Source organism: Glycine max, chromosome 18 (genome assembly GCF_000004515.6).
Source record: "Glycine max cultivar Williams 82 chromosome 18, Glycine_max_v4.0, whole genome shotgun sequence".
Lineage (NCBI taxonomy): Eukaryota > Viridiplantae > Streptophyta > Magnoliopsida > Fabales > Fabaceae > Glycine > Glycine max.
Genome location: NC_038254.2, coordinates 22,654,544 through 22,667,898, shown reverse-complemented (window position 1 = coordinate 22,667,898; position 13,355 = coordinate 22,654,544). Strand labels below are relative to the sequence as shown.

At 29.9% G+C, this 13,355-nt stretch overlaps 1 protein-coding gene and 1 long non-coding RNA gene across 5 annotated transcripts; both read right to left on the bottom strand.

The window, feature by feature from the left end:
- Window positions 1-1,858: 1,858 nt before the first annotated feature.
- LOC100777721 (uncharacterized) lies at window positions 1,859-3,833 on the bottom strand. Its single transcript, XR_419494.4, has 5 exons — window positions 3,539-3,833; window positions 3,222-3,294; window positions 2,390-3,141; window positions 2,259-2,315; window positions 1,859-2,173 (listed from the first exon to the last, which is right to left on the bottom strand). It is a non-coding gene; the product is annotated as an uncharacterized lncRNA (long non-coding RNA).
- A 3,003-nt stretch (window positions 3,834-6,836) lies between these two features.
- LOC100788950 (uncharacterized) lies at window positions 6,837-11,634 on the bottom strand. Of its 4 annotated transcripts, none has more exons than XM_014770327.2 (8): window positions 11,117-11,634; window positions 10,750-10,836; window positions 10,447-10,665; window positions 9,599-9,763; window positions 9,260-9,313; window positions 8,958-9,104; window positions 7,324-7,733; window positions 6,838-7,151 (listed from the first exon to the last, which is right to left on the bottom strand). In XM_014770327.2, the coding sequence occupies exons 1-7, from the start codon at window positions 11,465-11,467 to the stop codon at window positions 7,353-7,355; spliced, it is 1,404 nt and encodes a 467-aa protein (XP_014625813.2). In that variant the 5' UTR covers window positions 11,468-11,634; the 3' UTR covers window positions 6,838-7,151; window positions 7,324-7,352. The 4 variants fall into 4 exon arrangements, with proteins under 4 accessions (XP_014625812.2, XP_014625813.2, XP_003552036.2 ...); XM_041011916.1 differs by having other exon boundaries at window positions 6,841-7,151; window positions 7,324-7,730; XM_014770326.2 differs by having other exon boundaries at window positions 6,837-7,733.
- Between the last annotated feature and the right edge of the window lie 1,721 nt (window positions 11,635-13,355).

The window sequence follows — 13,355 nt, the reverse complement described above, 5'->3', positions numbered from 1 at the left end:
AAAATAATTGTTTCAGATCACAAAATTAACAAACTATATTAAGATGAATCTCATAAGGCTTAAACATAATAAAAAAAAATAAATGTTTAAAACTAAAAGGATTAAAAAGTAAAAAAAAAAAGTGTAATTAAATTGAGAATTGAAATTTCAAATAAGTAAAATAGTTTTTTTATAAATATATGACAGCATGTCAATTATAATATAAATTACTCCATATTTACATTTGTCAGATCACTTAACAATTGTTAATTTACACCTAAATACTTGAATTTGAAGCACCTCAACAATGACCATACTATTTCCTCTAATTACCTACAATAATAGAGAAAAATTAACAATTTCAAATCCATGTTCATGTTCTATTAACTGCACTGTCTTAACAACTTAAATTTAAAAGACAATGCAAAAGAATAGAACTCACCACCATTTCTATGGGATTTTTCTCATTTTCATTCACTTCACCACCAAAAAAAATTCAAGTGAAAAATGAGAGGAATCCTAATGTTTTAAAATTCCGTGATTGTTTTGACCTACTTATGGTGGAGAGAAGGGATCAGAGAAGCAAACAAAAAAATATGATAATAGCATGACTGCAATTGTAAAGAAGAAAATGAAACACGAATTAATAAGAATGAAGAAAGAAGACATAAATCCATAGCACAATAGCATGAAATTTGAAGTTGAAGTACCTCTCAAATAGCTTGAACCTTCCATAATTTTTTTAAAATAATAATAATAATAATAATAATAATAATAATAATAATAATAATAATAATAATAATAATAATAATAATAATAATAATAATAAGCATGCATAAAACAAAGTACAAAGAAAGAACCTTGCAAGCAAGAAAATCAGAAAGTGGAAAAAAGGGAAAAAATCAGTAAGGAAGAAAAAACATGAAACAAACAATAATAACTAAATAATAATGATAATAATAATAATAATGATAATAATAATAATAATAATAATAATAATAATAATAATAATAACAACAACAAAATAAATTAATTAATTAATTAAATACAAAAATAGAAAGTAAGGAAAAATTCTAATTTTCATTGCACTACCGACGTGATTTGTTTCCCGTGCGAATCTCAGTATTAAAGTTGGTATAGGAAACATCAATTATGGGCTGAGGAACCACAATAATAAATGTTAGAAATCAAATACTTTTAATATATGTAGCTTCGTGAGTTTGGATGAAGCCCACATAGTCACTTTGATGACAGCAAATTATAATAGGCTAGATGTGTGTTATGGTGTTTGTCTTAGGTAAGCTCAGTCTTAAGAGGCATGTCAAAAGAAGATTTTATTTTCCTTTGGTAATCTTTCCACCGCCCCTTTTCTTTGTTTGTTCGTATGGGGAGATCTTCCCTGCTATCCTTTTAAACACACCAAACATCTCTGAAAGAGGAATCTCCTTGTCTCTCTGTGGCTCTGGGTGCTTTATAATTTATATTTTATCGTAGTCTGTAACACTTTATTTAATTAAAGAACAAAAATATTTAACTTTGTGTATATCATTTACGTTGAATTATCTATGTAGCCTTATGCTCGTAATTTTTTAATTTGCAAATGCTTTGGCCAGTTCTTTTGTGGCATGAAGTTTTGTAATATGGAAGATGATATAACCAACAAAGTTTTATTTCAAGCAGGCAAAACCAGAGACAGTGAAGAAGGTGTGTGACATAGTCAAGAAGCAATTGACACTTCCAGAGGAATCCGCTATTATAGGCCAGTCTAAATTTTAAGCATGAGTACATCAGTAATTCAATATTAATATATAGTGATAAATAATAAAAATATTTAGTAAAATAAATATATTAAAAAAAATAATTCTGCACAAAAAAAATCTTCTAAATATATTTTTTTTATAAAAAGATTAATTGCTACATTTGATTCCAAGTTTTAAGTATTTATTACATTTCACGTACATGCTTTTTTTTCCTTTATACACAATCAAATAAGAAGAAAAAAAATTAACTTTCTTTTCATTTTCTCTCCTACCAAAAAATCATCTCAGTTTTCACTCTTTATCTTTCTTTTTCCTTCCACTTTTCTCTCCCAAACTAAGCATAACCTTAAAGTAAACCACTAATTCTCCTGAGACTGATGACCACAGTCGGTACATGTGTAGAAAGTAGTTTGCCCCTTGTTTGCTGATCTCATCTGAAATTAGAATGATTAAAATAATTAAATTTAGACTGTTAAATAAGAACTTCAAATTGAATTGGCAAATCTACATTAAAGATACCTGTCTAGTGTAATAGGTAGCTTCTCCATGGTCTCATTTTTCACATTTCTTGCTGACCTGTCAAAAAACAATAACATTTAAACATACAAAAATCTGCTAAAAAAACTACTAAGTATTGCAGGATGCATCACCTGAGAATATTCCATCACCGTATGTTCCTCAATTATATCCATTCCAAGCTCTCTTCTGATATCTTGCCAAGCACAGGATAACATAAGGAACAATTGCCAATACTCAACATAAAATGAAATATGTTCATGGTTACGATGAAAAAGTCATAATACTTAAATCCAAATTGGTAGTGTGTGTGGATCCAAAATCACTGCCATAAGAAAGCTTTTCTATAATATCAAAGTAATGGTATGATGAACTCAAGAGTCTCTTTCCTCCACTGAGTCCAATAACTGCAACAGTAGCCATTATATCCCTTCCTAGCCACTATGTACGATCACCATCAATTTTGCCTATTATAACAATGATCCTAAACCGTATCCACTACTCCTTCTGATAAACCAAAGAATATAAAAAATATTAATTATTGTAATAATATAAATAATGAATTATTCGAGATTTCCTTTATAAAGAATATTAATAATATACCTAATTTCCCTATTTACATTCAATAATTCTTTTTGTTGTTTTGGGGATTTGGCAAAATATATCATAATATAGAAGGAAGCAAAGATGCAAGAGGGACACAGTATTTTTAATTCAGGTGCGGAGAGAAGAGTAAATGAAAGAAATTAGATATCATTCAAATGAAAGAAATTAGATATCATTCAAACTACCCGTGAGAGTTAGAAAGAGCATACTCTAGACTCTAAATTCATTAGAACTGCAGACTTCGTGGATACCTTGGCACGGTCAAGCTGTACCTGTGTAACTACCATTGCAAGAAGTCTATATTTAATTTGGCACATATCAGGATTCACAGCAAGAGACAAAAAGCAACGCAGATCAAACCTTGTCCTAGTGATGCACTTGTTATTAATTCTCTGGCTGCTAAATCCACAGCTTTTGCCACAAAATCAGAGCCCTATATTGATGCATAAGAAAAAACACTAAATTTTGATATATAAAGCAGTAACTACTATTGTAAAAAATTCCAAAGAGCCTAAAAGGAGGAAAAAGAAAGAGAAAGTTGTCATGGTTACACGGTATCCATATAGCAAGAGTTGAGCAATTATTATATAGTTGTAATTCTTCCCTAATTCAGGGAAACCATTTGAGTCATCAGCATTAAACCACATCTAAGAAGAGCCTACAGATGCAATTTTTACCTCCCCTTTGCTAATCATGACTGATTCCTTTGCTCATTTTTTCAAGAATTCTTGACAACCTCAGCCGACATATCATCAGAATCCCCACCTAGCTTTGCATGTTAACACTGGCTGCTCAAGGCAACCAATTCAACATATTAAAGCCTGCAACCGTACATTAATATTATCAGCCAATATGTGTGCATGATTTAGGAAAAAAATGGGAAAATAGAGCAAGGCAAAGAATGTGTTTAAAAGAATTGAGAAATATCAGTAAAGTACTAAGCAATTTCTTTAACTATATATCAACGTTCCAACAAAAATACTTGTATGCATCAAAAACCCCAGGTTCGCCGAGGTAAATGTATAAAAAAGGGACAAATTTTAGCGGATGGCGAGGAGTTATTTTTCAAAAGAATGAAACAGGTACATACATTATAATTTTTTTATATCAAGAGATGCAATTTAAACATTTTTTTAATTAAATACAAAATACTGACTAAAAGAATGAAACAGGGAAGCAAAAGTTTGCAGCCTCATCAAATAAAAGTGAACAATCAGTACAATGGATATATTATGAAATGATAGAAGTTCTTTTTTAATGTAAAAATACATCCCCATATCAAAATGAAAATAAAAAATTCAAACAAAACTTTAAATGAATAAGAACAAATTAACAATACACCACATCATTTTTAGCATCAATAATGCAAGAAAGAGATCAATGCTCTTAACCATCAAGTCTCTCGGGAGGCTAACAATGGTTGGCAGAACACACAAAAGTAAAATGTGATTGGCTTTCTCATTTGTCTCTTTACTGATGCCATTTTCCCTAAAGAATGCTTATCCACACTAGTGCTGTTTATCCACGTCCTAAGCCAAACTTAAAAGAAGGACAATGATTTAGGTGCATTAGTTACTCGAACCCATTAAAAGAAGTGAACCAATCAAAATAAAATAAAGTGTGCTTCTTTTCTACTGCTTGAGAAGCAAAATGTTAAAAATAATTGCCCAAAGAATTTCCTTCATATGTTATAAACTTAAAATAGATATTAGAGAATATTTAATTTCAAAGTTCACTCGGTCATTATAACAAAAAAAAGGACATCCAACTACATAATAATAATAATAATAATAATAATAATAATAATAATAATAATAGCTTCTAAAACAGTCTCTATAAAAATTCACATTTTTCAAAATCTTAAAATCATTTTTTTAAAGCTTTTGACTAACAATAGTTATAAAGACTTTAAGCACAGGGAATGGAACCAAGTCAAGGGAGTACCTTTTTAATCTTCTAAGACCTTTTTAGGTTTTCTTTGTTATCACCACCTACATACACCAGGAACCTCAAAGAAAAATTTCAAAGTTCACTCGGTCATTATAACATAAAAAAGGACACCCAACTACATAATAATAATAATAATAATAATAATAATAATAATAATAATAATAATAATAATTAAAGAAAATAAAAAAAACACAAACTAAGAGAGAGCAAGAAAAAAACCTGCGCTTCTTCCTGTTGAACAAAAAACCTGGGCTTCTTCCTGTTGAACAATAGATTAAAATAATTAAAGAATATAAATGATATCAATACCAACCAATTGTTACAATGATTATCATCAAAATCTTGCATGTATCATTCATTAGACACCCAGCATGGAATTTGCAGGATGCGCACTGATGCACATGAATTTTTAAGATTAAAAACTAAAACTTCATTTAGGCATTTCATCAAACACATAACTTACAACCCAGATGGGGAAGATGACGAAAAAATTAGCCCGGGAAAATAAAAAAGGAACCAAAAATAGAGTTGAAAATCAGTAAAAAAAATAACTATTATTAAGAAGCAAACATGCATAACAACAAACAAAATTAGAACCTTGCAAATAAAAACAAATAGTAATGAAACAAACATGCATAACAGCAAAAGAGGAAAAAACATGCCTGCTGGATGCTTCTTCGTCGATAGCCCGGCAAAATAAAAAGGAACCAAGAACAAAATTGAAAAATCAGTAAGAAAAAGTATAACACTGAGATGTTAATGCTATCCATTGGAAAGGATGGCCACGACAAAAGGACACTCGTGAAGAAAATTACAAAGCAGTGAAACCTGAGAATCTTTTGAACTGAGAAGAAGCCATGGCAGTGAGAATAAATTGCCCCATTCAAAACACCCTCTGTCTCCTTAACCCTCCCTTGTTTTCCCTTCGTTACAGAGCTTATCCCCTGAAGCTGAAACCTTAACTGCATTTTCGTCAAAACCCCTCTCGAGGAGCTTTGTTTTGAGAGAGAGAAAGCTTCCAAGTTGCACAGAGAAAGAAAGTGATTGAGAGAGAAAGAGAAAGGAGTCTTTTGCCACGAGAGAAAGAGAAATGGAAAAATAAAAAGAAAACTGAAAAGACTTGGGATGAAGATTGGAAAAGGAGATACCTGCAACAATACGTGGAGCAACCAAGGGAGTGGAAAAAGAAAAGGTTAGAAAAGAGGACACCTGAAACAATACGTGGAGCAACCAAGGGAGTGAGAAATGAAAAGCATAAAAGACCAAAAAACTAAGGAAATGGACAACTGTCACAATCTTAGGTAGGGGTATTTTAAGAATTTTCAGATGGTTCTCTTTTATAGATAGTATATAGATATAGATATTTCGTAACCTAATTTTGTAGGTGACAAAAATTAATTTTAATAAACAATTGTCTCATTTGTGTGATGTAAATGTTTTCTTTTCACTGCATGTTAAAATACTAGTATAGTGTAAATCTTATAAAAGAATATTTTCTGTACTGTAGAGTGTACTTAACTGTTAACAGGATTTACACGAATTTAATTTGATAGTAGGGGTACTGCACTAAATAATGTCGTTCTGTATAGAAGTTTTTTTTTTTTTTTTACAGAAGTATAGAATAATTAAGGTGGTAAAAAAAATGTATGTCAACTATATGAAAGTGATTTTTTTTAGAAAATAACTTCTTAATCAAAAGATTGTTTACTTAATCCTCTTCGAGGTTAAAATTAAAGTTAATAACACTTTGCATACTATTTAGACCAAACAGTAATACTTTTAAAATTTATCAAGTCAGTTTGTGAAAGAGATATAACATTTTTATCAGAAAGGCACGTTAAAAAAATGCGTTATTATATTAACTGATATAATTTATACACCAATATGTTTTGTGTTTGTTTCTTTTTATCATATTTTTTTAATTACATCTCATGTTTTTCTTTTTTTTTTCCTCTTTCTCTCCTAGTTGTAAGTATGAGATTTCTCAAAAAAAAATAAAATATGACCCTATATTCCAACATTTTCTTAGTCATTGATGTTATGGCTTTCATGATTAATTCATCAATGAAAACAAATTTAATATGGGTTTTGATTTGGGCCAGATCTTTTTATTTAATTACATGAACTCCTTTTTTTTATCACTTACATAGAACTCCTTTGCAAGTATTATTATTAGTAATTTAAGAATATGCAGAAAAAAGAAAGATGAGAAAGAAGTATAGAAGGAACACTGCTGGAATTTGGGCAGGGGAAGGGATGCCAATAGAGGCAGTATATTTACTATTTCTCTTTCAAGATATACAAAGAGTCCAGGTGGAAATGGTGTGTTCAATGGATGACCTGTTAGTCAAAATAAAATAAATAAATTATTAAGAACCTTAATTCAATATAAAAATAAATGACCCAAGTTCATTGAATGAGCTTGAGAACAAAATCCTATCACCCAAACCCATAAATGCCAAAAAGAAATAAAAAAAGATACTAAAAAATAAAATAAAGGGTTCACCTCTACCTATAAATTCTATATCAATATTGATTCTCTTAGGGACACTTTACATTTCTGCCAGGTCCACCGTAGTAAAAATAATTCCCCCACGCGTTATTAACCCCTCCTTGTATGTCATAGCAATTCGGGTGATCTGCTAGGACCTTTAAATTTGACAAGGGAATCAAGTTGTTGTCCCAATCCACAACTTGCATGTTCCTAAAATATGAAGCTTTTGCAAAACCCTCTTCAGCAAAATGTCCACTACCCATTTGGGTGGAAGTGTGAGACCCTGATGAACCTGAATTCACTATTTCTCCACCAAATTGAATCATGCTTGCATGATCCCCTAAGTGGGTGAACAAGAAGGATGGCCAGTACCCAACTAGGATCCCTGATCCAAATTCAAGCCACCAATTCCCATGCTTTGGATCCTGCTAAAAAAAAACGAAGCAAATTAAGTAAATTAACCTTCAATCACAGCCTTTGGTTTTGTGACAAAGCAAAGCTACTACTCAAACATAGACATATATAATCATTAATAGCAACGTGTTGGCCAGCATGAGAAGTGAAATGGGTCAAAAGAATGAGCATGAAAGGTGGTGAATGAAACATGCAAAATTTTATGGGATTTGTTAAAATAATAGAATATTAAAGCTAGGGAAAAAAAAGTGAGGTGCTCAGAAATATATAAGCTCTTTTGTTGGAAAAGGAAAAAGAATCTTAATGAAGTGAGTAAAGCATATGGGAGTTACAGTACATTTTATTCGTATGCACTCAGGGCACGCGTGTGATGCTCCAAAGTGGTAAAGTGGGTGAAGTGGATCACATATTAATTAAGACGGGACACTAAAAAATTTTGTGCCCCATAACCCTTTTCGTCCTTCTTGTTTCATATTTTTAAAAATAAACTATTAGCATGTGAAAATGTTATAATGACCTTTACCTTGCTTAAATAAGAGTTTAATCTAAATATTCATCATAATTATAAAAAAAATACATAGACATTTAATAAAATTTAACTATTGTATCACGCCATCTTATTGAGTAATATGATCTGGTGATGATGTAAAGTCTTATCAAATACTGATATTTATATAGAATAAATTATTTTATAATCTATCTGTATACAAGCAAAATTCAAATGCGATAAGAAACTTCCCGTATAAGAAAAAGGCGATAAGAAACTTCCGAAATTGTGGAGAGCCCCACATTGACCATCTTTTTAGTTTAGATTTTCCTTTTAGTTTTTGGCTCCTTTAAGACTTTGACTATGAGATTTGCATATTTTGCTCCAGTTGAAAAAAGTATCGAAATCCAATGGTAGAAGTCAGTGTTCTATAATCAAAATCAAATGTTTAATTTTATAGATGGGACCCATAAGTTGATCTTATGTAAATTATCCATTATCTGACAAGTTTAACTTAACTTCACTCTAAGTGATCCCTTAAATAGTTTAATATGACTAGTGTGTTCAGACAAAGATTAACTTTCTTCCTCAACAGGAAATGACCGTACCCGGCTAATAGAAATAGTATAAAAAAAAACAATAGTAACCAAAAATATAAAGCAAGGAACAATGGAAGCATGGATTGGATTGACATCCATGAAATTTTCCATAATTTTCCAAGGTCAATTTGGTAAACTGATCAAAAAATTACCTTCCAAATGAGTAAGCTAATATCAAATTGTCCACCACTATATGAAGAAGTTGGAGAGATTGCTGCTCCAATTGCAATTTTACTGTTTGTTTGAACAAAGCCTGAGCAGAGTAAATTGTAACACCCAGTTGCTTGATATGCATCAGTCTGCAAATATTGACAATTATTATTAATATCATCATTATTATAATTAGTGCTTTTGAATAAAACTTTTTTTACTAGGTATCTTACCCTTGAAGCAGAAATAATTATACGTATATAGTATACTTTTCCACCTCCTTTCCTTCAATAAATTTACTTACCGTCCAATAAGTAAAGAATCTAGGGTAGCTGTCCCCGTATAGCTCCGGACTCACCTGCATAGAAAATTACTTGAAATTAGCCTGAATGGCTAAAGTACAAAATTAAATACAAGGATGAAAATGAGAGGTAGGTAGTTGAACATGCTATCTGCCTTTTGAATGCGTAACCAAATGAAATGCATATTTAAGAAAAAAATTGAAAGATAAAGAAAAGAGCATATTCTTCATGTCTGAAAGTATAAATTATTTTTACACATGTATAATTTTTTTCTCTAAAGAAAATAAATAGTACAAAGTAAATGAGAAATTAATTAAGATAAAATAATGATAGAAACATGCCTGCCAACCAGCTTCAATGGTGTTGAGATCATCCCCAAATGAACCAGAAATGACCCACATTTGAGACAAGCTGAATTCATATGGGTTTTCCACAAGGGGTGCCCACACGTTAATGCTAGCCTTTGCTCCGTAGTACTGATCCCCTGTCACATACCCAATTGCATGCTGTGCAGTGTGCACCATCAAGAACCTTTTGTTAGACCAATTTCAAGTAGCATATTTAAGGTTTACATAAGAAATTAACTTCAATGTTGGATTCTGTTTGTCAAGTTTGTATAGAAGATAGAGATAGATGGAGCAAATACATGAATGAAAATACTTAAAACGACCATCTTGCTTTGGAGCAGGTGAAACAAATATTTAACTGGCTGTGAAAAACATGAAATTCTGTGATCACTGTAAAAGTATAAATAGAAAAAAAAAAGGATGATATTTCACGATCAAACAAAAAATATATTTTTTAGTTGAGACCCTTTTGTTTGTATTATATTATATATTAATAAAAGGTAGACATTGCTTATGCTTTTATTCAGAATAAATTTTAGCTTTAGTTGCTTTTTGAAAGGATAAGGAGAAGTTCATCATCTTGTTCAGTTTCATAGTTAAGAGGACTAATAAATGGTAAAATATGGGGGAAATGCAATGCTCTGAAGTGATTAATTTAATTAACTTCCAAAAGGGTATGATAAAAATGAAACATTCCACTGCCATATACATGCTTTACCAATTGCTCTTGTCGGTTTCTGTTGTTTGTTTATTTCTTTACTTTACTTCGTTTGAGAAAAAAAAGAGAAAAGAATATCTGATTTTGTGTTGCTTTCTATGATTGCTCTCAAGTTTCTGCATACCTCATGTCCATTGCCGCTGGTGTCCCTTCTGACACGGTTTATTACTTTTTTCCTTCCAAATCTGCGAACAGAGTTTGCTCTCAACATGTCTTCTTCCGTTGTTCTTCTAATTGGAATCGTTCCTTCAGGACATGACTCACCTGATAAACTCCATAACTGAAAGCTATCACTCAAATCATCATCCATTTGGTTATGCCCTCTTGGTCTCTCTGGAGGATCCTACACACAAAAACATGCACAAAAATTACCGAGATTTTTTTTCCTAACACACAAATAACAAAGAACAAAAATAATTATATATACCAATGGTTTTTGTCCTTTCAGTTGAGGATGATCAAAAGCATGTTGCATATGAGACGCAACACAGTCTATTATATCACCATAAGAACTCTGCAAAAGAGAAACACACAACACAATACATGCATATCAATTATCAATTATATAATGAAACTAATGTACACCGGAACCAAAAGGATCCTCACTACGTGAAGGCACGACAGAGGATCATCGTACGCAACCTTACCTTTGCATATCCATATGCATATGCAAAGAGTATGTTTCCAAACCAGATGGTCACCAAGGCGCAACTTTACATTCGCCCACGTATAAATTACATAATATGGTCTAAAAAACAAAAACGAAAGTGAATAGAATAACAATTTGCACAAACCTGAATTGTCTTAACAGGAGGCTTGTTGATTAGCTGAAGCCGATTTCTGATGGCGTTCAACTTGCGCAGCTCTTCCTTCGGCCGAAAAGTTTGATTTGCAACAGGGTGGTGGTCACCAAATTGTGAAGAATGAACAGGAAAAAGGGTAGAAACGACAAAGAGAAAATGTACAAGGAGGGAAACAATTGGGGAGCGCAAACACAGACTAAAATCTATGTTTAGGAAACTTCGTTTCCATGTGTGTGTTTGTCCACATTTGTGTTGTCTTGTTCTACCAACAGAAGGAGTTTGTGTCTTCCTGGGTTTTGATTTTGTCCATGGAAACACATCCAAAGCCATGTCATGTAACATATATGACGAGTGTTACTCTAAGAAACTTTAGTTACACTCTTTCACTGTTTTTTTGAAGCGTTGGAAGAACAGAACAACCTCTTTTAATTCTCTCACTTTGTGTTTGTGTGTGCGTGGCGAAACAAACAACTAAATTACACACACAAGGGGTCGGTTTTTCTTCATGTTTTGACCATGCGCGTTTGGGACCTTTTGGGTACTATATATATATATATATATATATATATATATATATATAAGGAAAATGCTTTTTTTTCCTTTTTTGCTTTTAAATGAAAATTACTATTTTAGGTTTTGCATGGCTAAGAATAAATGTTATTTTATATGATTAATATAAATTATATTTTAGAGTTATAAAAATAATGTATATTGTGATATAATGTCATTTTTAAACACTGATAATTTTATAAAAAATAAATAAATTTCAAGTTAAAACTAAAATTATTAAAAAGGATAAGTTAAAAGAGATAAAATGTTAAAAAAAATCTCAAAAATGCTTTCGTAAACACCAAGCTAAAATCGTTAAATAATGACAGCTAAAATACTCTTTCATTTAAGATAGATTTTCTTATCTATATAAAGACATATATAAATTTATTTAAAAATATAAATATAAAATATTATATTTTAATGAAAAGACGCGTCTTTTTTAAGAGTTGTAGATGAGTTGACTTGCCGGTTAAAAAATTAATATTATTATTGGTTAAAGAATTAAAAAATAATTATTGAAATATCTAAAATTATATTCTTCATGACTTTTTATATATTTTTATTTATGATTTTCAAAATAAATATTTTATTTTTTATTTTTTTTAATAAATACCCTAATTAACATTACCCAAATACTATTAATTGCCTTGACTTTAGACATACAATCCAAATTAAAGAAAGTTCATTATATCCTTGAAGAAGATTTATTAACCCTTGTATATTCAATTTCCACATAAATGGTTGAGGACGAAAAAAATTTAAAAGATAACAGACACACACGCTTTGGGTATAGTAATCTCTATCTTTATTATAAAAAAAATCACCAACACTAAAGAATTTAAAAGTTACTTTTCCTTCTTCTTTAATTATAAATTTTTTTAATTTATTTTTTAAGACTTTTTTCTAATTTCTAAATACATTGATTATTTTTTAAAATATTTTTTTAATTATTTTTTCTCCAAACATTAATAAAAAATAATTAAGTGAATAAAAAAATAAGTAAAGAATATTTTTAGAATATAATTGACATATTTAATGTGAATAATTAAATTAATTATATTTTTTAAGAGACATAAATTAATTGAAAGAATTTTATAATTAAAAACAATGAAATATTAATATACACACACGCTTTGGAGTAATATAAATTATTTAATGCATAAAGTACATTTTTTTATAAATAAATAATAAAGTGCATTTAATTAAATCAGAATGAATCATGCTATATTTTGAAACATTTATATGACCAGTGAGAGAATCCATCTATTTACTAAGGGAATATTTAAAAGAGATGAGATGTTACGTGTCACTTTCTAAAGTTTAATATATGCACCTTGATAAATGATGCAATAAAAATCTTGATATTATAGCGTCTAAGTTAATTTATCATGAATTTAATGATTATGCTTTTAAAAGAATATTATTGGTATATTTTATAAAATTAATTGAAAACTAAAAGATTAATAGGAGTTGAAAACTGTTAGTTTATTCAACTATATGTGATGGATAAAATTAAATGTCAAAATAACTCAAAATAGAAAATGACAGAAATGAATATATTTGTATGATATTATATATTTAGTTTTTAATTAATTTTGAAATCTTGTATTTTTATTTATAGATAAATTATTTTATTCATTGTGTTTTTAGTTTTAATTATTATAATTTTTTCATATTA